Here is a 24,846-nt window from a genome sequence, read left to right on the forward strand (position 1 = left end):
CATGTGGACAGTTTTGCATTTTGGATTATTTCGGATTTCAGAATTCCGGATAAAGGGAGACTCAACCTAGAATCATAGAATCGTAGAGTTGGAAGAGACCCCAAGAATGGCCATCCAGTCCAACCCCATTCTGCCATGCAGGAACTCTCAATCAAAGCATCCCCATTGACAGATGGCCATCCAGCCTCCGTTTAAAGTCCTCCAAGGTAGGAGACTCCACTATAATCTCCGAGGAAGGAGTATGTTCCTCTGTCGGACAGCCCTTACTTTTAGGAAGTTCCTCCTAATGTTGAGGTGGAATCTCTTTTCCTGGAGCTTGCATCCATTCCTCCATTGGGTCCTAGTCTCTGGAGCATAGAAAGCAAGCCTGCTCCCTCCTCAATATGGCATCCCTTCAAGTATTTAAACAGGGCTATCATATCCCCTCTTAACCTTCTCTTCTCCAGGCTAAACATCCCCAGCTCCCTAAGTAGTTCCTCATAGGGCTTCATGGTTTCCAGACCCTTCACCATTTTAGTCTTCCTCCTTTCGACACATGGCTCCAGTTTCTCAATGTCCTTTTTAAACTGTTTTGCCCAGAACTGGACACAATATTATTCCAGGTGGAGCCTGACCAGAGCAGAATAGAATGTTGCTATTACTTCCCTTGATCTAGAGCTATACTTTTATTGATGCAGCCTAAAATTGCATTGGCCTTTTTAGCTGCCCCGTCGCACTCTTGACTCATGTTCAACTTGTGGTCTACTTGGACTCCTAGATCCCTTTGTATATAAAATGGGAACCCTTCCCTCGCCTCCTGAATGCCATCTCAGGAAACCAGATAACAAAAGCATGCATGTGACAACCCTCTGATGCTCACATTTCCTTTTTTTATTTGTTACAAATTTACAAGACAAACGATGATTCCAGCATGGCGCTCAAGACATGTCTTCCTCCCTGATCCCAGCCCAGGAATCTGTCGGCATCCCCCCCTTTTCCCATCAAATCCTCAATTTTGGGGATGGAAGAGTGGCGGAAAAAAAGGCGAGGATGTTCTCCGAGGCTAAAATCATGAAATGCGCTCTTCCCGTTTTGTTTTGTTTTTGCAGGACTTATTACTAGGAAGGAAGAGAAGTGGCCCAGCCAAAAAACAACAACGGGGCGGAGAGGGTTTAAAAGTCTCCGCAGCACCCCCATGTTTGCATTTTCCAGTGTTAACACTACTGAGGGACAAGGGTGGGAGATAAATACATTGGTGTTTTGCACGCGCGCTGGGCCGGATGGGGATACACGTACATACAGTTCCACGCACTATATATGGGGACGGAGGGAGAGAGGAGGAGTTTGGGGGTGGCATAAGGCTCAAACCCTGCCTGCCCCCCAAAAAGCAGTGGGGAAGGGGTCAAACACACATGTTGCCACCTCCCAGGTTTTGGGGTATTTACATCACCGGGTTTTAAGTCGCTTGTAGTTGGCGTCCCACGGAGCACAGGAGGAGAATCCCGTGCCGCTCACAAATTGCAACGAGAGAGAGAGAGAGAGAAAAAGGGGGGGGGGGTATTGATCCGGCCCCGGAGCCGAGCGGGTGAAGGACACTTCCAGTGGGGTATCAGGAACCCATGGAGAGAGACTGGGGGGGGGGGTCTTGGGTTCGAAGGAAGTTGTGGGGTGCAGAGGGAGAAGCCCGCCAAGTGTCCCCGCTTTCACTGCTTCTTCTCGCGAGTGGTGATGGTGACCAGCTGCTTGGCGGCCTTGGCGATGTCGTAGGCACACTGGATGACTTGTTGGGTGAGGAGTTGGTAGTCCACAGGGGCGCCCGGCTCGGGCGGCACTGTCTTGCGGCACTCGCTCTGCAGGCGGTAGGCGCTGGCGTTGAGCAGCCGCAAGGAGCTGCGGACCGTCTCCAGAGCCGGTTTCTGTGGCAAGACAAAAAAAAGGAGAGGACACGGAAAGGAAAGAGAAGAGAGCAGGTTGAGAACCACGTAAAAGAAGACTTGGCAAAGCGAGTGGACAAGTGACAACGCCAGGAAGGCTTGAATTTGAATCTTCCCACTGGATGTGAATTAGTTACTTGGCTACTCTCAGTTCCAAACCCACAAATTCTGCTATAGAGAGAGTGTTGCTTTAAGAATGAGGATGTAGATAAATTTTTCTAATGCTTCTAAGTCAGATAAGCTTTATAACTTTTTAACAAGTGGACCATCTTCCAGGTGCAGTTAGGACTTCAGCTCCCATCAACATCCCTACAACTGTGCCTCTCACAAAGTTGGTTGGAGCCCACAACACTTTTTGTGTGTGTGCCTTCAAGTCACCTGCATAAATGTAACCCTGTTACACTTCTTCAACACAAAAAGTAACCGTGTCTTTCATTAAATTGCAACCGAAACGTTACCACCTTTGTGAAGTCGAAGGCTTTCACGGCCAGCATCCATGGTTTTTTGTGGGTTTTTCAGGCTATGTGCCCATGTTCTAGGAGAGTTTCTTCCTGACGTTTCGCCAGCATCTGTGGATGGCATCTTCAGAATACTGGCATTCATACAGCCACAGATGCTGGCAAAAAGTCAGGAAGAAACTCTTCTAGAACATGGCCACAAAGCCTGAAAAACCCACAAAAAACTATTACCGCCTTTGCTACTGAAGGAAGGAATTAATTATAAGTAACTAAGAATGTGCAGCTAGTTGCTTCCATAGCTATACCAGCAAAGGGGCAGTTTCCCATCTCTCCTACCTTGGGGAAAAGCGAAGCCATTTCCGTGACGGCGGCGTGAATCTTCTCCGAACAGGGAACGAAGCTGCTGGGGTAAGAGAGACAGAATGAGACCCAGAAAAAGACATCCAGAAATAACCCGTCATTTATTTTTGTAGCATGTTTAAGCAATGCTTTACACTGGAAAGCGGTGCCACAACAGCGAGGTCCGGAGAGCCGTGCCGCCATTGCCCTTAGGAGAGTGTAACCTTAGGAGAGGGACTTTGGGAGGAGTACTAGTCCCAAGTCCCAACGCTGTTGCCTTAAAATGGCCCCCAGGAAGAAAATAGGGTGAAAATGCCCTTTAGAAAGCATTGGGGTAAGATCCTTCCAAGGTCTCCTGGGGGGCCAATGTGTCCCCCTAACCTTTCACAGCTCAGTAACAGTGTTTTCACTCCGCAAGGCACCCAGGACTGGGGCCGAGAAGAATTCATCCTGACCTGTCGTGCTTGAATTCCTGTGCAGCTCGGAGGAGTTCCTGGATGTTCTTGGTCACTTGCTCAGTCTTGAGGATGACGTCTTCCGTGCTAGGTAGACCCGGGTCCAGGTCCCCTTCCAGTGGTTCAGGTTCTGGGTGCAAATCCTCGTCTTTAGCGAGGTCCAAGAAGCGTTTCCCGTCCATGCTAGGAGGAGAAAGGAGAAGGTTGAGCAGCAGGAGAGAGCCTTTTTCATTTGCCTTCCTAGATCTAGGACAGTGATGGTGAACCTTTTGCAGACCGAGTGCCCAAACGGCAACCCAAACCCCTCTTATTTATTGCAAAGTCCCACAGTCCTCTAGCTTTCTAGTAATGAACTCTGGCAAACTCTGTGCTGGGGCGACAGCATGCATGCCCACAGAGAAGGCTCTGAGTTCCACCTCTGGCGTGTGCCATAGGTTCGCCACCACTGATCTAGGAACTCCCTTGTTTTAACATCAAGGAACAGGTTCCTAGTCTCCATGATTCAATGGATTCTATTCTTTTTACCAAAAATACATCTCATCTGTCTGGTCCAAAGCCTGGTACAGATGCCCTTGGTACCGAGTCCACCCATCTCTCCAACATACCTTAGTGGTATGTCCCCTCCTTGCGTGTTGTCATAGTCACTGTCCGTTCCGCTGCCGTGTCGATCTAGTTTTCCAGTCTAGAAGGCAAAGAGATGGGTAGGAAATGGGACAAAGTCAAGCAGGAGACCCAGCAAACGGTGAGACATCCCTATCTGTTTCTCTCATACACAAAATGGCTGCCATCCTATTCACTATACCCAACAAGAGTTGACCGGTTCAAGGGGCACAACAGTCTTGCCAGGTAAGTTCCAATGCTTCCTTCCCACCCCACTACAACCAGAAACGTCGCGATTCACCATGTGACGTCCGCCATCCGGTGGGCACGAGACGAGCGGAGATGATGGAGGGAAAGGCATCGATGACACAGAGCCGCCTTTCCGGATCTGAAAGGCCAGGGGAAGAGGAGAGGAAGCAGGAGGGTGTTAGAGGCACAGAGACGGGTGGGAGACAAGGTGGGCAATCTCCCCATAGATTAGGAACGCTTGGTGGAAAGGTGGGGAAAAATCAAGGAGAGGTGGGCATGGACATAGCTATTTGGGCATGGGGCAAAATGAAGGCATTGTTCCCTCCACACACAAAAAAAAATACCGTCGGCCCTCCACTTTTGCAGCTTTGATTTTGTGGATTTAATGAATATGTTATCTCTAGGAATCTCTTGGACCTCCAGCATGACTCTATAGCCACCTTTCACCAGAAGGTGAGCTGGACAACCCAGAGATTCCTATAGAGATCAGTTGTGTAGGCATTTATAGGTCCTCCAGCACAATCCTATGGCCAGCTTCTGGTGGACTGTTGACCAGAGAGTTGCTTTTTATTTGCAGATTTTCCACTTTCATGGGGGTCTGCATGCCTAATGCCGGCGAATGTGTAGGACCCACTGGACTCTCATTTTGCCCCTCCCGATAGCTGCACCCCTTTAAAACCTTTTGGGGCAATGTGGGTGAAGACTTACCCGGTAGATAGAAGCTTGAGTGTGTACAGAATACATGGCATCGTCGTCCACCTCCTAGATGGTATAAAAATGAGATGTAAGGATGAGTGGGTACTGGCCACGTTGCCTCTCCCATCCCCAAATTTCCCTGCAATGAGATACCCCTACACTAAAAGTTCATACCAGATTTCATAATAATCTCTCTTCCTACCAGATTTCACAGCACACTGTCACCATACAGGCTGAGTCTTCCATATCCGAAATATTCCAAGGTCCAAAATGGTTTCCCTCCTGGTCACTCACCCCCGGGTGGAATGGCTGCAGGCGATTGACCAGGTCATCCATCGGCTGCTGACCGAACGGCTTCAAGGCGCCAGTACCCGGTTCGTACATGGAGAAAGCATGGCGGTCGCGCCGGTGGGCTGCAGTGGTGGCCGCTGAGGCAAGATGGACGTGGTCAGGGCGCTCGCTTGCAGGGGGAGCTGTGGACGGGTGGACGGGCCCCGTTTGCTGCCGGATCTGCATGTTCTCCGACTGCAGCTTGTGAATCTGCAAAACCAAGAAGAGGAGAAGGTCAGGACTGCACCATCAGATGATCCAAGTTCTGGTCCTTTTTTTTCTCAGAACAGAGACACTCATGAGGATGGAAGGAGGTGACACTCCATGTTATTTGCACAAAACAACAACAACAACAACCCACATCTGCATTGCAGAAATAATCTGGTTTGACACCACTTTAACTGCCATGGCTCAATGCTAAGGAATTCCGGGAAGCGTGGTTAGTTGTGACACCAGACAGACTACCTGGGATCTGGGACGGTCGCCCAGCCGTCCACCCAAGACTTGCCTCTCTCTGTAGCCTCCTCAACTCGTCGCTTAAGCTGTTATTGACTTTCATCAGTTGCTGGACTTTGGCTTCGGAGGCAGACAAAGCCTTCTTCACCTCCAGATATTCCTGCAGCGTGATGGGACCGTCCGAAAGGTCCGAGGAGTCCATGCTCTGGGGCAGAGAGATGGAGAAAGGGTAGGAGATGGCCATAAGGAGAAAAGGAGATGGAGGAGAAGAGGATGAGGAAAAAGTGGTGGGAAGAAGTAGGAAGGGAAGAAGAGGAAGAGGTGGAGGAGAAGAGGGAGAAGACAAGGAGGCATAAGAAAAAGAGTTGCTTTTTGGGGGTTCTATGTTTTGAACGTAAAATCTCCAAGTCTCCCCAAGGCCAGCCCTCCTTTCCTTCTCCCTCATTTCCCCAAAAGACTCACCCGTGCGCGGTTATTCCTCCCGGCGTTGGCGTTCCTCAAGGGCTCCTGGTCAGTGTCTTCGTCGGAGGCGACGCTGTCGTAGTCGTGCTGGTCGTCGATGTCGCTGGGGCCGTGGAGGGAGGCGTCGAGGGTCTCTGCGGGCAAAGAAGGAGAGGTCACCAGGGGAGGAAGTGAGGAGAGGACGGTCCAGTCTCTCTGTGCCACTTGCCTACCCTTTGCCCAGAAGTAGGGCACGATTAAACAGAGGACGGTCTATGCCACTTGCCTGCCCTTTGCCCATGAGTGGGGCACGATTAAACCTAAGAGGAGGATGTGCCACCCCTCATCTCTCTGGACCCTCACCTGTGGGACTGGTGAGGCCTTTGCCCTGTTGCCGCCGCTTCGCCTCACTTAAGATGTCGATGATCAGGGTGGCAAACTCCCGGGCATTGAAGCGGGCAAGCTTCTGACGCCCCTGCGAGGGAGGAACGGAAAGAGAACAAACGTTATCTCTGAAAAATCTTTCAAAGATGCCAAGATGGAAAGCAAGTTAAAAGTTTTGAGATGTATTCAGTTTTGCATTATATTATACAATGGAACAGGCGACAAGAGTATCAACAACATTTTTGTATCTATGCGCACATGATTTTTTGAGAGGTGGGAACTCAAACTCTGACTTTTGATCTCATGCTCCATTCTCCCTCCGCCCCAAAATGCAGAGCGAGCATCATTAAAGAATACGGAACATTTCACATGGCACATGAACCGTAAATAAATGTTGTGTTTAGACTTGGGCCACATCTCCCGAGACATTTCATTATGAATGTTTATGCAAATACATATTCCAAAGTAATAAAAAAAATTAATATCTAAAATCCCAAACACTTCTGATCCTAAATATTTCAGATAAGAGAGTCACCCCATACGGATCGAGGGATGGATGGATGGAGCTGGAATTTGGCTCAGAAAACAATGGGTTCAAAACTGAAAAACCAAAAGACGCCTGACTCTTCTTTCCACCTCTCTGCCCACCCTAAAGAAGTTGAAAAGGTTGCGGATCAAGTCCAAACCCGCCTCAATTTACCTGGTTGCGGGTCGCTGAATACTCCGGGTTTACGGGGAGGAAGGGAACCGCGCTGCGTTCGGTCACCAGAGTGCTATGGTTTTGCGTTGTGAGCCAGACTTTAAGTTGCAAAGAAAGAAGCAAAGAGGTATTATTATTATTATTATTATTATTATTATTATTAATCTCTTTCACCCCCTAAAAATGAAACTCAAGGAGTGGATCTACACTGTAGAAATAATGCAGTTTCACACCACTTTTTAAAACTCTCCTGGCTCAACCTTAAAATAAACTATTCTCAATATCGAAACAACTGAAAACATACAGTTAAAACATAACAAAGAAAAACATTAAAAGCTGTGTAAGTGAAACAGTACAACGCTCTTTGCGTGCGTTCTGCATTTTAGAAGTAATGCAGTTTGGCACCACTTTCAAGTACTGTTGCTCCATCCTACAGAAACCTGGGATTTGTAGTTTTCCGAGGCAAAAGCCAAACATCTGAACTAATCTTGCCAAGAAAAACCCAGGATAGGTTTGCCTTCCATAAGTCAGAAGCGACTTGAAGGCATAACAACAACAGCAACACACATTTTCCAAACTTTGAACCCTCTCCCTTTGCACGGAAACAGTACCAAAAGCATGGGTTCCCACGTTGCAAAAATGCACTAAACATCACAAAACACAGGGCACCAAAATCGTACCACCGGAAGATGCCAAAGCAAGACTGGGCATTTTTGGAGCAGAGAGCTGCAATTAAACCCCACAAACTACAAATCCTAGGATTTTACAGTCATGGCAGTCAAAGCAGTGTCCAGTTGCATTCTTTCTTAACCCTCCTTTAATTTTGCAAAGCCAGACAGGGCATGGTTTTGAATCCCAAGCGGGCAGCCCCACCCTGAAAATGCCAGCTCCGTCCCTGTCTGCTGCAATGACAAAACTGCCCCCCAAAATCATATTTCCTTCCACCAACTCCAAAATGCACCCTGAATGCGCAAAGTCCTTACCAAACTTTGCCCCCTTTTTTGCTGCCCGGCTGGAGGCCAAATTTGGAGTCGGCGGGGCTGCTTTTCGTTCTCCGCGACCAAAAAGCCAAAAGGGTTATAACTTATTCCTTCCAGGCTATATAAGACTCTGTCCCGGATGTGGCTGCCCAGGAATGAAGGGAAGGGCAGAAAAGAGAGAGGGAAAGAGGGAGGGAAGCCTTGCCTTTCCAAAGAAATACTGAGCATTTCCAGGCCACCCTCAATCTTGGGAAAGCGGGAGAGAGAGAAATGTGTTTTGGATGCAAAATTCGGCATGTTGGCAGGTATCCATCCGTCTCTTTCTAATGCTTCCCTCCGTTTATATTGTTTGGCGTGACTCAGCCTGGGCAATGGGCCCAAGTGGCAAGCCGGGCAGCTCCCAGCAAAGGAAGAGAGAAAGAGAAGGGAATGAAAGAAAGAAAGAAAGAAAGAAAGAAAGAAAGGGAGAGAGAGAATGCTTTGGAAAGGGTGCTTTCAAAGCAGCCATTGCTTCTCTTGCAGCAGCTCAACAAGATCCTTTCTTGTGGGTTTTTCTACAAATCCTCAACCTCAAAGGGCTCCCCAAAAGTCATTAAATCTAACACCGAAAAGTCCAGCTAAAGCGGTCAGCTGCCCACCCACTTTTGGAAGACGTCCGAAGAAAGGGATTTCATGGTTAATAACAGTTAAAGCCATTCAAAAGTCATTAAAAGACAACACACACACACACACACACACACACACACACACACACACCCCAACAGACCATTTGAAAGCCACCAGAGTCAAAATCCCACTTTGGGAGAAAGGCAAGATTTAAATCCAATCCATCGATCAATTAAATGTCTTTAATAATAACAGTCCCAGTTGGTAGCATCTGATAGACTGCGAAGCCTATGAGGATGGGGATACAAGGCAGCGAATCCAGATCGGATTCAATTGCAACCTGGTTTCGATAGTCAGCCCCATAGGAACCGTGCCCCCAGTCCGTCCCCACAAAATGTCCCCCCATTCCATCCCTCACCTGCGTCGTTCTCCCGACGGTCCACTTCGTCGTAGACGTCCATGGCTAGTTCCTCAAAGAGACGGTTGCTGAGCTATTGGAGAAATTCGGAAAGGAGGAGAGAAAAGACACTCAGGACAAGGCTCTGGAAGGACGGGATGCACTTGTCCCTTTCTGGTTGGGAAAAATATACGAGACTCTGGTCTCTGTGATGGGAGAGCTGATCATGTATGAACATGGGGGAAGAAGAAGGATCAAGCGCATCATTTGTTGTATGTTGTATGGGTCCCATTGATTCCCCAGTATCCGCAGGATTCCCATCCACGGATTTGAGCGTCTGCAGATCACCGCAACCCATATCATGCAGTCCCATAACCTACCCACATCTCCCCCAACATACGAGTCTAAAGTCGTCCCTCCTGAGCCAAACTTACTGCTTGCAACTTCTTCTTCGCTGCCTTTGCCAGTTCAGAGAGGTCTAGGCTGGAAAAGGAGGAGAAAAGAGCCCATCCATCACCAGGCGAAACGAAATCAAAGTGGGAGAGGGCATCATTGCCACCTATCTCCCCCTTTCCCTCTTGCTCCTTCCATTTTTGCCATCTCTTGGACCTCCGTCCAAAGATGCTTTGTTAAAACTGCCATCTTTTTCAGGGATTATTTGCCAGATTATTCATATTATTATTATGGGGGTGAAAGAGGAGGCAGCGGCATCTGCAGATGGATGGATAAAAGGAGGAGATTGGAGGAAGAGGGGAAACTAGGGACTGAGGATAAGGAAATATGGACAAAAAAATAGTTCCAAAGGTCTTAGCCTTATTTGTCTCTTTGGGTTCATTTTGCAGGGACAAAAACGGCACAAGTTGGAATTCTTTTCATGGGGTAAATTGCACAAATCCTGGGGTAAAATGCAGAAAGGTGCAACCCAAAGTAATTCCAGCATAGGCATACCTTTATGACTTGTGAACAAAGACATGGGCCAAAGAGTCCTGTAGTATCCGAATGCAAAAGTTTGAACCCCTGAAATCCACCAGTAAACCCTGAGAGCATCCAGACCGTCCCCAAAAATTGGGAAATAATTGGGCCAAATTTGGCCCCAGACTTCCAGACTCTCCCTCCGCAAAGCCACTACAGAATCATCATATTTGGGGCCTCCTTTGCACCCAATATGCTTTCAACCTCGGAGGGGGGGGGGAGGGAATGCAAAAATTGATGCTATTTGGAGCAAATCTTGAAACAGAAACAGAGACATCGCTTCTGATCACGCTGAGAAAAAATGCTGTGGCTTGCAAGGGGGGAAATGGCCCCATTCCCTTCGCTGGTGCCCACCTTTGCCTTAAAAGAAATGCCAAATTTGATATAGCATGAATTTGGGAGAGAGTTGCAACCCGTTTTGTCAGGTGTGTGATGTTGAATCCCGAAAACACTGTGGGTATGTGTTTATTTACATCACACCTGGCTGCAGGTGAGGCTGCAGACAGCAAAGGCTGGAGAAAAATCAAATTGCATCCAATATTGGTCATAGTTTCTTAGCACAGGTGCAAAGAGGCACCTGGAAATTTTCCTTGAAGTCTGGGTGGGAGACAAAGGAAGAGATAGATTCAACACAAGCCAGGGATTGCACAATTTTTCAACCCAGGACCTCTTTGCACCCAGCATCTGTTCCCATTGCCCTATTATTCCTGGACTATTAATAAATGGGGTGCATAGGGGATAAGGAAGCAGGCGACAACAGTGGTGGCATGCAGACCAGACCCAAAGCCTCAGTACCTTTGCGACATGCATTTTGGACGCACTCTGAATCCGGAGAGGCAGCAGGGAGAGAAAGAGGACAAAGGAGGACGTTTAGAAGGCAAAGGGAAAACCTAGAACGGCATCCAAGTTGGGCCCAGACTATCCGAAACTCCCCATCTCCTTGCATGGGCCTGCCTCCGTTTTAAGATCTGCAGGTGAGTGCTTTTATCTCGGTCCCACCGCCCTCATGGACACCTTTAGTCAGGACACAAGATGACTTCACCTCCCATCATCCCTAGCCAGCAGGACCAATGTCAAGTGAAGGTGGGAACTGCAATCCACAAAGATCCCCATTCTGCACAAGCCTAAGGGGCAAAGGTCTTCCCGATGTTTTTGCCAGGACCCGGCACAAACGGACCAGGATTATCAAATTTAAGCCTAGCTTACTCTTGGAGATGTTTATTTAATGCATGCCTTGGTGGTTTGGACTGGATGACCTCTGGAGACCCTTTCAAAGCTGTAGTTTGCACAGCATGAATACAGCATGAATACTCTTTCATTTTGGGGACTTAAGATGCTTTTCTGGAGGTCTCCTGAAAGCCAAGGGTCTCTTAAGACGAGGAAACTTTGGCACCCAGTCTTTGGCTGGCTTTGGTATACTTTATTTTCAGCAGACACAACATTGGGGATCTACCCGGTATTTTTAAAAAGGGTTTATTCAATGACAGAGAGGGATTTGGGCGCCTTGTGTAAGCAAACCCGGCGGATCCGAGTTGAAACAAAGGGATGGTGCGAGATTAAAAGATCAGGCGCAAGGAAGAAAAGGAGGATTTCAAAAGCTTTGGGAACGGCAACCGGTTACGTTATTATAAAAGCGGAGGATGGTTTACCTTCACTCCAGATGCATGCTTTGCTTTTACATGGTTTGTACACTTTGCTCCTGGATTTATCACAATCCTCCCTGCCATCAGTGACTCATTTGCTTGCATTTTATATTTGAATATGCTTCCTACCAGTTAAAGAACCCGGGGTACAACAAACAGATACAGCGGTCCTCCACATTGACTGGAGTTGGGGGTAAAAGTGGGGAAACTGCAAATACAAAAAACGCTGTTGTACTATATTGTTGTGTTTATTGTTGTGATACAACATTGACCATAAAATTGTCCTAGAAGACCAACAAAAGCCTAAAGCAGTGTTTTCTCTAGGTTCTGCAGCGTGTCTTTGCTGGAAGCGGATCATAGAGTTACGCTGGAGGACTTAGAAAGCCCTAGAGAAAGCACTTCTCTAGGCATCTGCAGGTGCTCCAGTGCGATTCTATGGTCAACCTCCGACTGATGTTCACCATAATGTTGCACTGGAGGATTCAAGAGCTTCCCAGATTTATGGCTTTTCCACTTTCACGGAGTCCCTGCGTCCCTAAACCCAGCGAATGTGGAGGGCGCACTGTATTTGCTTTCTGAAATCTGACATTCCCTTCCTATACGTGAAATTAAGTCCCAATCCAGAGACTCGCCACGAGGGGGCAGCAAGCATTTCCTCCGAACTAGAAAAGCGGGCAGCTTTTGGGAAGAAGAGGTGGGCTTAAGAAGGGCGGGCGTTTCCTCACCTGTCTGCCATCTGGGGGATGATGTAATGCCCGTTCTTGTGATCTGTGCAGGAAAGACAAAAAGGAACGAGAAACCGGTTAAGCAATCGGGTTTGCATTTGCAAGAGATCCCCTCATGCACTCGTTTCCAAAATAGACTGCAACACATGTAGGTTTGAACTCGGATCTGCAAGGATCGCTTGGCACTGACAGGTCTGTGCCGCAGGAAAATAAATGCACACATTTTGTAAAAAATCGCAACGGGGGTTGTTAGGAAAAGAACGGTTTTAAAAATGAAGGGGTCCCGTCGAGCGTAAAAAGTCATTTTGCCCCATTACAGATAAGCTGATAATGGCTTTCTGCAAGAACAACAAAGGAGGACGTTGGAAGCCCACCAACCATCCTACAATAGACACTGTTTTCTTACAGCGCTGTGTGCAGTTCCAAACATTGGAAAGACGGATGGATCGCTTTCTTTGCAACCCTTGCCATCCTTCCACATTCACTGGGTTTAGGGGCACAGGACCCCCGTGAAAATAAGGGGGGAACCCCAAAACATGATTTTTTACACCTGGCTCCATCCGCCTGCTTCCTGCCATCTTACCTGGCTTCCGTCCGCAGAGGTAGAACGCCAGCCTGTCCGTCAGTTCGTATTGGCACTCCACCAGTCGCTCGGCCAGTTCGTGTTGGTTGGCTTGCCTGTGTGGGAAACCCACAACAGTCAGACAAGGTACACCCAAAACACATAAAGAGGGACCAGCGAGATATCCCCCTCGTTCCACATTAATCATTTTGCTGCTGTTGTTATCATTCATATCACCTTATGAACATATTAGATATTATTCGTTATCCCTTATCCATAATGTGTGCAACCAGAAGTGTTCTGGATTTTGGAATATTTATATATACAGTGGACCTGTGTCATACGCGGGCGCACTTTACGCAGCTTTCAGCATACGCTGAAAGCTGTGTGGGGAGGAAGTGGTGGCGCGTCCTATTGGGAGTAATGGGGTGCGCATCCATGGCAAGCATGTGCCACCATGTGCATGAGCCCCATTCATTTAAATAGGGCTCAAGCACGCGAGGAATTTGCTTTAGGTGGAATGGATCCCCTGTGTAAAGCAAGGCGCACTGTACAGTCCAACCCATGGAGGGCACATTGCCAGACTTACCACAGAGAGCAAGCACCGTGGATAATGGTGAACACTACATTTCTGTCAGAGTAACACTGGAGGACCTCCAGATGCCTAAAGTCCCAAAGTCTTAGACCTATGATTTTACTAATACACCGCCGTGTTCCTCTCAGGTATCAAGGGGAGGCTCCCACAGCTAAAAGCAGGCAACGCCAACCCTCACCTGGCGTAGTCGATGGGGGTCCGTCCGTTCACATCGGGGGCTCCGGGGTCAGCACCGTACACCACCAGCAGCTCGGCTTGGAGGATCTGCCCTGCTTTGGCCGCTACATGCAAAGGCGTCGTTCCTTTCTCCTACAGAAAGACAACATTTTGCTGACCCAAGACATCTGGCTGACTGAGACTGAGTAGAAAAAGGCACCCACCTATCATCCACTAAAGCTGCTTTGGCATAAGCCACAGGGAGGAAAAAAACCACAAATAGGAGTGACACTTCTCCACAACGCTTGGGACCTGAATTGGATTTATGTTTTCAGATTTTGGAATATTTGCATAGACACGAATTATCTTGGGGATGGGACTCACATTTAAACATGAAATTCATTTATGTTTTGTGTACGGATAGACAATAGTCTAATAATAGTCTAGGTACGCCAAACCGTCCGAAAGCCAAAGTGTCACTGTCTCAGCCACCCAAGTGGACAATTTTGGAATATTTTGGATAAAGGAGGCTCAACCTATACTTCTGCCTTTCTTGGGAAAGCCTGACTGCAATAGCACCAAGTCAAGAATGAAGAATTCAATGCTCTTCCATGGCAAGGCACCCTCCCAAATCTACTGTCCAGACTATAAAGTTCAGCAAAATCCTCAAATGCCGAGATGGAGAGGGGCTTCTCACCGGGTGGAAGAAGTTGGCTTGTGCCCCCAGAGAGAGAAGGCGCAAACAGGTCTCTAGGTTTCCTGTCCGGACGCTCGAATGTAATTGCTGATGGGTAAAAAGAGAGAGACAGAAAAGAAGAAAACATGAGACAAACCAGTCTCCACACTTGGGGAATTACCCCCTTTTTTGGACTGCAAGTCCCCAGATCCCCCACTCCAACATGAATACATGTCGAAATGCTCTTTTTTTGTGGTCAAGGAACCAATCCCTATTCTGTCTGTGTCGTTTCCAAATTTTCTGTTAAAGACGTCACACCTAGGAACGCAATGCCTTTGTTAATGGAGATGTTACTTAAAACCATAGAATCGTAGAGCTGGAAGAGACCCCAAGGGCCATCCAGTCCAACCCCATTCTGCCATGCAGGAACTCTCAGTCAAAGCAGAAAACGCGAAAACCAGTGGGGCGTTCTTGCGCAACGGAGAGACGAGGAACCTCCATACCTTGCTGAGGTCCTTGGCCGTCACGCCATCGTCGTCACGGCAGGGAAGTTTGTGAACGAAGGCCAGCATTTGGTATTTGGCACGGATGAATTCGGATTTGGTGGGGCTGCAAAGAAACGGGAAGGGATCCCAGTGTGAACGCCTCCGTTTCCTGAGGAGGATCCCAGGGACAGAAAAGCACTTTCCCACACTGACTGCCATTGCCTACAATCCGCCATAGCTGCTCGATTTCTGCACTGCGCAGCGAAAGTCAGACTCAGTGGCCTTTGGAGGAGGTCCCTCCAATTCTACACTTCCATCAAGAAAGAGATGAGCCATCTGAAGTTTGTGCAAGAGTCTGATGTTTGTGCAAGAATGGATGATGATGATACTTGTTTTTTGAGAGAGCAAGGGGCAGTTTAGTGGGGTTTACCCCTCTCCTCCTCCTGCACCGCTTCCCCCCGTTTCCCCCAAGACTCACTGGACTTTATCTTGGGGGTTCGCCTTCCGCCTGCCGCTCTGGACTTGGGCCGGATCAAGCAGCGAATGTTCCCATATCGAGTTGGCACCGTTGCTTGCAAGTGTGTGAACCATCTGGAGGGAGGAAAAAAGGAAGGAGAAGGGACACCGAAGAAAGAGTACGAAAGGGTCAGCAGAGGAGAGGAGGGGGACAAATCTGCTCCGGCTTCTAGTCCAAACCTTTACAGAGATATGGGCATGTAATGCACTGGTTCTCTCAGCTGCAGTGGAGAAGATTTGGCTCGCCAATGGTGCACTACCATCTCCTCATGTATTTCTACGCTAGTGATATCTTGGCATTACTGACTGCCACCAACTCCTTGACTCTGATGCTCAGGACTAGGAAACTCCAAACCCAGGTCCAAAAATCAAGTCCTTGGCAGAAGTTATGTTTTTGTGACTATGGCACCCACCCACCCAAAAAACGGTGCCCTCGCCGGCCTACCTGCAAGAGCGTGGCTGACCAGGGACTGTGTCGCAGGTGCTTCACGATGGAGATGTGGCGGCCCAGGCTGCGATGGACGCCGCAACATTCGTCGCATACCAGTACGCCACGGTTGATGGATGCCCAGCCGGGATCTGGAAAAGGACAGAGAAGACAGCATGGAGTATGATGGGGCACAGAGGACCCTCCTTGCTCCTCTTTAGGAGCGTAAGACCACCCAATCCAACCCTGGGATGCCAACACTTGGACCAGGTAGACGGGAACCCATGAAGGCCTTTTTTGTGGTGACACCCTGGAAGAGGAAAACAAGAGAATAAAACCTGATTTCTTTGGGTTTCGGGGTCCAAATCTGACCCTCTTGGGATTTCCTTCCAAAGATCACATCTTTATCCCAATGGCCTCTTTTTGGGGTCATTTCCTATCAGGGCTTTCCACACATCCTAAAGATCAATAATGTCTCTCCCAATAAGATCTTTAAGCGAAAATATATCCTGGCATGTGCTCCCCAAGAACTTCTCTAGGAGCAAATGCAGCCCTTGCACCAAAAAGAAAGCTACCCATCTTTGAAACACCGGGGATGGGAAGACCCAGGTTCAAATCTCTGTTGAAACATTTCCTCTTCTGTTGCGGCTTTGGTTTAAAGCCATAAGCTTAAAGGCAGGGGTGACTTTGTTTATTGATATATATGTCATTGTTAATTGCCATAAGTCAGCCTCATGGTGACCCTATGGATAAGACAGCTCCCTGTGTCTTGATATTATATATATCATATATATTCAATATTAAAGATTGATATACAGGGGAAGGCAATGGCGAACACCTCTGAACAAACCTTGCTAAGAAAATCTCATGATAGTTTTGCCCAAGGGTTGCCATAAGTCACACAACAACAACAACAACCAGATAGATATCAATCTATCATATAGTGATATGTCATATTAGCATACAATATATACTAATGTGCAAACACTTGGAACAAACCACAATATAAGGACCAGTTACAATAAACTCAGTTTCGCGGTCTCCCACGGTTAGAGATTGGGACCATCAATTTTGCAAATCTTGCCTCGAGGCAAACATTCGGCCACAGAATCGCAAAACGCGAAAGAAACAGCTCCGTTTGGCACAACTATATAAACCGCAATTCACCTGCAAACATTCTGGAGAGTGATTATTAATTTAAAGTCTTTAAAGTCAGGGCTTCCAAAAGGGATGTACAAGAAAATGTACTTAAAACTGTCTTTCAGAGGGAGAAGGGAAGAAAAAAGAGAGAGATTGAAAACAAACCCGAAATACTCCAAAATCCAAAATGGAACGGACGGTCAATGCACACAATTTTGCGTCTTGCACAGAATTCTTAATAATGTCTATAAAATTAGCTTCGGGAAACATGTCTTTATGAAACATATATGAATTTTGTGTTTAGACTTGGTCCCATCTCCAAGACGTTTCACGATATGGATGCAAATACTCCAAAGATCTCCAAAATCCAAATGCACTATCTTATGGGATTTGCAGTATATGTTGTTGTTGTTGTTGGGAACCAGAGATCCCTGACAGAGAAGGTTAAACGTTTCGCAAAACTACAAATCCCAGAACTCGCATGGGACCATGGCCGTTAAAGCGGTATCAAACTGGATTAATTTTGCAGTGCAGACCAGGCCCTCGTCTTCTGATTCCTTTCGTCTCCATTTTGATCAATGACTGAGCCAAGTCATAGGAACGCTATCGCAGTTTCTTCGTTTGCACCTAACTGTATATTAAAATCAAATTATAAATTAAAATTTTAATTTATCTCCCGCTTTTTGCCAGGCAATCAACAGGATAAAATATATCCATATATACATAGTACCCGACCCCTTTAAAACAAGATTAAATATGTAAATGCAATATATATATATATATATATATATATATATGTCTTGATGTGTTTCAAAACTGTTTTAATCTTAATGTCTTCGTTGCAGTCTACTATTATATCTCTAAATAGACCAAGTGTTTTGGGGGGAAAGTGGGCGTCTTGCCTTAAAAAGGGCATAAAATATAAAGATCGTGTTTTAAAATTGGCCTTTTAAAATGGGGATGATGGAAAGCGTTGCAGGACTAATGTGGAGGCTGCTGCAAAATCATACTCATTTTTGGGGGAGGGATATATATATATATATATATATATATATATATATATAAAAATCTCCGACGCTTTCTCTCATGTCTCCCCCCTCCGGTTTATTAAATTCTGATTAATTGTGCCATCTTCGCACCTTTCTTTGACTCTGCAAAAAGAGAAAACACAAGCCTCCCACGCATGGAGTTATTCCCAGCTCAGTGTTGGCATTTCCAGCCTCCGCCAGGAATGCAACAAAACCCACAAGGCAAACCCAAAAGACCCACTTGGCTCCCTTTCGGGACGTCTTTCCCTCCCGCTGCCCCCCAAAATACCTCTCTGACCCATGCAGAACTATGTCTCACAAAACCCCAGTGTTGCAAACCATCCCTGAATTATTGCATTTCCCATCGCAAGGGTGCCTCTGAGCGGGCAAAGAGTGAATGCCGAGCAAACTCCTGGCTCTGAATTGATCCTAAACATGGATACACACTACCCAGGTCTCTTTGCGAGGGGTTGAGTGCAACGTTTCCAAGGTGTCACAGGCTGCATCTACACTGCAGAAATAACCCAGTTTGACACCGCTTCAACTGCCCCGTGGGATCCTGGCAATTGCAGCTTGGTGAGGCATTTTTAGCCTTCTCTGGTCGGAGAGCCATGGTGCCCAAACCAACTATAAATCCCAGCCATGATAGTTAAAAGCGGTGTGAAAGTGGATTATTTCTGCAGTGCGGATGCAGTCAGATGTTAAACAAGGAACTGTCATTGGGGGGCTTTTTCTAGAGGGTCTTGGAAGGCATTGCAATACTTTGCAGTGTTGTTGGCCTCCTCCTTTCCTCCCCGGCAGGAAAACCGCACTGGGGACCTTTGTTCCCTGCAAAGTGGAAACAAAGGATCCCTTGAGATCAACTAAAGGACGGGTCCTTTAGTTGATCTCAAGGGATCCATTGTTTCATGTCAGCAGAGTCCCACGGGTGACGCTATCCCAAAAGGTACTATCCCTATAACGTCCATACAAAATGCTATGCTTACAATATGGGATGTTTTATACTTAGATTTTGTTGTTGTGTGCCGTCAAGTCGTTTCCCGTTCAGGTTCACTGTAATGGGGTTTTCCGAGGCTGAGAGTGTGTGAGTTGCCCAAGCTCACCCAATGGGTTTCCACGGCCAAGCAGGGATTTGAACCCTGATCTCCGGAGTCGTAGTCAAACCATACACCGCTCAAACCGTTTCTTTCTCTGGTTGCATCATTCCAGTCTTTCTGCGCAAAATCTGGGAACGTCTGGCATTTGAACTCGGGACCTTGGTTGCTCCACCACGGAAGGGTGACCCTTTCCGTATCGCCATCAAGACCCTGTGGGTCTGCGGAGGAGGAAAGCCACACAGAGGAGAGGCCATGTTTGCAACCAAGGCAGCTGCTGAAAGGTCAGCAGAGAAAGGATGCCATTCACAGCAAATGAGAAACAGAGGTATGGTATGTCTGTGTCTCTGTGTGTTTTCATCCCAGCTTCCCCAATTTCTTGCCCAGGGGCCCAAATGAACTAACCTCTGGCCCCGACAACCCGCACCATTTCAACGTCTAGAATCCGCAACCTGCACCAATCCAACGTCTAGAACCCACAACCTATACCAACTCAACTTCCAAACCCTACAACTTGGGTTTTGTATTCCTTTCTATCCCACATTCCCTCCTTCCCAAGAACCGACTCGAGGCAGTTTACGAATGATTAAAAACGCTACCGATTATAAACCATAGGGAAAACATATATATCATTTTTTGACGCGAGTCGGTTCTTGGGAAGGAGGGAATGTGGGATAGAAAGGAATACAACTGTAACTGGGCTGCATTCCTCTACAACAATGACTTTACACAGGATGTGTAAGATGGAACAACCCGTCCCGCACTTCCTTCCCATTCTGGTGCGGATGGACGGATGGACAGAGCTGCCCTGGCTTTTTGGGCCAAGATTGCAGCAAATGGAAAGAATGGATGGGTCCCTGCCTCACCCAGATACACAACTCACAACACAAAGGGATGGGAGATTGCACAGGAATTTTTAAGTTACTCTGCATTATCGTACTCGTCTCTGTTCAAACGCAAACTCCAAAGGAAGGCCAACTGTACAGACCTCCATTTCCGTCCCCTTTGGATGGACACAGTTGTTGTGTTACGTTGCATAAAGTACTCCACTTTTGTAACACAATTTGCGCACTTCCCAAACAAAACTGGTCAACTATCAACTCCAGAGAGAGAAAACCAACAGCAAGGTGCATTCCCTTCTCGCACAATGTGGACTTTTTTCAGCACCAGAGTTGGGCCAACAGATGCGTGGGACTGCAACTCCCATCAGCCCCGGCTGGCATGGCAAGGAGGGATGATGGCTATCAGAGAACATTTTGAGCCTGAGCTTTCCCAAGAAGCCAAAATGATTCAACTGAGATTGTTGTGCTTTGGACACATCATGAAATGACATGGCTAGCGTGGCATAGTGGTTTTGGGCATTGGAGTGACTGGCGACCATGGTTTGATTTCCAGTTCAGCCATGAAACCCACTGGATGACCTAGGACAAGTCACACTCTCTCAGCCTCAGGGAAGGCCATGGCAAACCTCCTCTGAAGAAACTTGCCAAGAAAACCCCAGGATAGGTTCACTTTAGGGTTGCCACGATTTGGAAATGAAGGCACACAACAACAAAGTGGAAAGCCGCAGGAAAAGAGGAAGCCTGCATGACAGGGGAACTGACTCTATGAAGAAAGACATAGTTTCCTTGAATTTCCAAGACCTGAGTATCAAGGTTCTGGTGGAAGTCAGAGGGTTGCCATAAGTCAAAGTCAACTTGACATTTGCAACAAGACATTGGCACCCTGGCATTAAAATGTGAAGCCTGCAAGGGAGTGAACAGAAAAATAAAGAAAGGACATTTGTTTTGTCTTCCAGTTTGGGGGGGGGGGGGGCTTTGGAAAGGAATGCCCCCCCTCCATTCCAGAGTGGCAGAGGGTGCCCCTTTTTGGTGCCAACCTCCACAGCCAGAGAGAAACTCCTTTCGCTCTCTTTCTCAATCTCTGCCTCCTCCAGTTTTCCCCATCTTGACGGATGAGCGTGGGCACATCCGGCACAGATGGCGCTGGAAGAATCGCCTTGGCACACGTCGGCAAGTTTTCTTATGCCCACGGGAGCCATTGGCACGCTGGAAGGGCTTGTCAAGGGGGCGCGCGGACATCGGGAACCTCGGCCATGCCAAAGGCGTCCCTCTCCCGGGGCAGACTGGATTGGCACCCCGGGTGCCCTCGCCCCGGATCACAAAGCGGCCCAAGGAGGGAGGAAACCATGCGTTTTATTTCTTGCCCACTGCCACTTCTCATCCAAATCATTTTCAGGGGGGAAATATATGATGACAGAGAGTCACCAAGCTGCATCTTTCTGGAGATGTTAAATCATAGAAGTCCACAGAGGATGGCCTTCCAAAAATTAAAAAGTGGTTAAATGGCTGCTGTTTTAACATTAAACCTTGCAAGATGGGGCTTTTTAAATAGGAAATGTCACTCCCAGAGACTTCACCGAGAGGCGATTCAGTGTGTTTTATTTGGCTGAAGGAAAGATGCATCGGAAGAGATCATTGCTGCAAAAGCAGCCCCAGGCCCTACATCCAGCCCCAGAGATTCACCATCTCCAGCCCTGATTTATATGATCTATAGCATGGACACAGAGGCCAAGGTGGCTGACAATGTTCTAAAACCCACAAATACGTATGTATTTTAAAGGTTTGTGTAACCTTGTTCCTCCCTCGGGGAAAAAACCCAACCCACTCCAGGAGATCTGACCGATTTCCATCAAGATCAATGCACCGAAAGCATAAGAACACGCAGATCCTTCTGGAGAAGTGGCAAAATGTTAAGTGCTGCACTTCCATCCTACGGAAGTCTAGGATTTGTAGTCTTGAAAGGTCTTTCACCTTCTCAGCCAAAGGATGCAGGTGCATCACAAAACTGCAAGTCCCAGGGTTCTGGAGGATGGAGCGATGGCAGTTGAAGTGGTATCAAACTGCGTTATTTCTATGTTGCAGATTCACCCCTGGTAATGGCATAGACTTCAACAGTCCAGATTTGGTGGAGACGGTCTGGGTTAAACCTCCGTCGTTCCACTTTTCCAACTGCTTTTATGCATTCAACGGTGAGAAACATAAATATTGTTGGGTTGCAATCGCAAAGACTGCAGAAATAAATCTCTCATCGGGAGGCACTTAAAAGCCTGAGGTCTGCATCAATCTCTAGCAGTGGGTTTTCCATAACCAGCGGTGCCACGACTGATGAGGCCCCGATTGCAAAGGGTCCCCGCAAAATAGACACCCCAAAATGTAGAAGGCTCCATACTCAAATGTTTCTTTATCTGGACCCCAGCAGCAAACGCAGACCCACGCAAAAGGGCCAACAATATTTCCGAGGGACCCCCAGAGGCAATGCAAATGGTCATTTGCTGGTGCAAAAGATACTGGGAGAAATGTGCAGCTAAAGGAGAACCTATCCAAATTGCGTTGCGTAGGCCCTTTCTGAAACCCAGACAGAACACCAACCTTCACCTGAGATCCAGTGCATTCAAGAGAGGCTGGGGAAGCTCCACTGAGCAAAATGGCCATGGAAAGGCCACTCTAACGCCCATCGCTTTTCCAGGGGGAGCGCAACCTGCCAGGCTTAACAACGTCTCAGAACATTTCTTATCCAATAACACACATGTGCCAAAATGTATTTCCCCCCTTTTTTTATGGGGCAGGGGGGGATGAAAAACACAGTAGCCACCCTTCTTTCTGGGGACATAAGGAAGGAAGGAAGGAAGGAAGGAAGGAAGGAAGGAAGGGAGGAATGGAAAAGAGAGGCACACTGCTTCCTGGAGGAGTGTCCTACTCTGCAGGGGGGAGCAATGAGGAAGGAAAGAAGGAAGATAGGAAGGAAGGATGGATGGATTGGGGAAAGGGGAAACAGAATAGCTAGGCTTCTTCCTTGGGGGTGTCCTACTCTGCAGGAGGAGCAATGAGGAAGGAAGGAAGGAAGGAAGGAAGGAAGGAAGGAAGGAAGGAAGGAAGGAAGGATAGATGATGGATGGATGGATTGAGGAAAGGGGAAACAGAATAGCTAGGCTTCTTCCTTGGGGGTGTCCTACTCTGCAGGGGAGCAATGAAGAAGGGAGGGAGGGAGGGAGGGAGGGAGGGAGGGAGGATGGATGGATGGATGGATAGATAGATAGATAGATAGATAGATAGATAGATAGATAGATAGATAGGGGGAATGAGAAAGAGTAGTCAGGCTTCTTTGGGGGGGAGGTTGGCCTGCTCTGTAATAGGGACAATGACAAAGGAAGGAAGGAAAGAAATGCAAGTAAGGAAGGAGGGAAGGAAGGTAGAAAGGAAAGAAAGAAAGAAAGAAAGAAAGAAAGAAAGAAAGAAAGAAAGAAAAGGAAGGATTGATTGTGGAGGTGGGAAACATAGAAGCCAGGCTCCTTTGAGGAGCTGGCGATTAGAAGCCTGGGGTCCAACTCTGTAGGGAGGAGAGGAAGGAAGAAAGGAAAGAAATAAAAGGAAGGAAGGACTGATTGTGGAGGTGGAAAGCATAGCATTCAGCCTCCTTTGAGGGCCTAGGGCTGAGCCAGAGGCCTGGGGTCCTCCTCTGCAGGGAATAGAGGAAGGAAGGAAGGAAGGAAGGAAGGAAGGAAGGAAGGAAGGAGGGATCCATCCATGGCTCCATTGGGGGAGTGGGCAACCCAGTAGCAGCCGGTCTGCTTCCTTCCGCTTGCCCTCCCCTGCAATGAGGAAGGCAGGCAGGGAGGGAAGGAGGGGTGCTGGGGTGGGTGGGTGCTGGAGCCCTTGGCCTTCTCCTCCTTCTCTGGGGCTGGATCTAGATCTGGGGGGAGAGGGTCTGTGCCTCTGCCTGGGCCAGGCCCTCCTCTTCCCTCCCCTCCCCTTCCCCTCAATGGGGCCTTGCCTGGCCTTCCCTGGGACCAAGGGGGGGGGGGGTCCTCCTTACCTGGGGCGCTGCAGTCTGCGCAGACCTCGGCCCGAGGGACCCCTTTGCGGGACATGCCTGCTGCCTTGGCCTTGGCACCAGGGCCTCCTCCTCCTCCTCCTCCTCTTCTTCTTCTTCTTCTTGCAGGAAGGCAGCCGGGAGCAAGAGGAGGAGGGGAGCTGGCAAGGGACCGCCCCCCGGAGGAGGAGGAGCCACCACCAAGAAGAGGAGGAGGAGGAGGAGGCCCTCAGTCAGGAGGGGCCACAAAGGGACCCCGCCCCGGCCTCCACATCCCAATCTGCTAGGATGCATCTGGCAAGATTTGCCTTTTGCAATTTGCATTTTTGCATTTTGCAATTTTGCATATTGAAATTTTGCATTTTGCAATTTGCTTTGCTGTGGACTGCATCTCCCAGCGTCCCCAGCCAGACTGCTGGGAGCTGTAGTCATGGCCTCTCAAGAGGAAGAGGCTGCATCACAATCTCTGACACCCCACCTTCCCTCCAACCCCCCCAACCCCATCCCTACAAGCCTACAAACAAAATATCACAGCCCCCTCCCCTTATATTGCATTCTTTTGCAAAGAGGTTGGGGTTTTTCAATGGCTTGTTACCTTTCCTTACATTATTTTTGCAAAGGTTGGCAAACACCAAGGGTCTTTTCCTGGCTTTTTAGCTGTTATTCCCCCCCATCAAAGAGAGGAATAAAGCCCATGGTGCTTGGGGCACGCTGCTGCAAAGGGAACGCTGGACAAAGGTGTTGTGTGACTTGAATTTCCAATGTATGGCAACCTTAAGTGAAGCTATGATGAGGCTTTCTTGGCACGATTGGTTCATTGCGGGGTTGTTCCTTGGCCTCCCTTTGAGGCTGAGAGAGTGTGATTTGACCCTGGTCACTCATTGGGTTTCCAGGGCCAAGCAAGGATTCGAACCCTGACCTTGCAGAGTTTTACATCCAACGCTCAAGTCA

General features: G+C 48.1%; 1 protein-coding gene across 5 annotated transcripts; it reads right to left on the reverse strand.

Moving 5' to 3' along the window:
* Positions 1-859: 859 nt before the first annotated feature.
* Positions 860-24,051, reverse strand: GIT1 (GIT ArfGAP 1). Of its 5 annotated transcripts, none has more exons than XM_089484412.1 (22): positions 23,899-24,051; positions 15,780-15,913; positions 15,297-15,409; positions 14,837-14,942; positions 14,355-14,441; positions 13,680-13,810; positions 12,928-13,022; positions 12,345-12,387; positions 10,772-10,798; positions 9,439-9,487; positions 9,026-9,098; positions 7,022-7,119; positions 6,301-6,412; positions 5,959-6,092; positions 5,549-5,701; positions 5,005-5,250; positions 4,723-4,776; positions 4,067-4,153; positions 3,771-3,847; positions 3,166-3,348; positions 2,708-2,771; positions 860-1,895 (listed from the first exon to the last, which is right to left on the reverse strand). In XM_089484412.1, the coding sequence occupies exons 1-22, from the start codon at positions 23,951-23,953 to the stop codon at positions 1,683-1,685; spliced, it is 2,334 nt and encodes a 777-aa protein (XP_089340538.1). In that variant the 5' UTR covers positions 23,954-24,051; the 3' UTR covers positions 860-1,682. The 5 variants fall into 5 exon arrangements, with proteins under 5 accessions (XP_089340538.1, XP_089340537.1, XP_089340540.1 ...); XM_089484411.1 differs by having other exon boundaries at positions 2,708-2,774; XM_089484414.1 differs by lacking the exon at positions 10,772-10,798.
* Positions 24,052-24,846: the final 795 nt, after the last annotated feature.

The sequence above is a fragment of the Sceloporus occidentalis genome, unplaced genomic scaffold, assembly GCF_023333645.1.
Source record: "Sceloporus occidentalis isolate IW3139 unplaced genomic scaffold, rSceOcc1.0.p SCAF_21, whole genome shotgun sequence".
In the NCBI taxonomy this organism is placed as follows: Eukaryota; Metazoa; Chordata; class Lepidosauria; order Squamata; family Phrynosomatidae; genus Sceloporus; species Sceloporus occidentalis.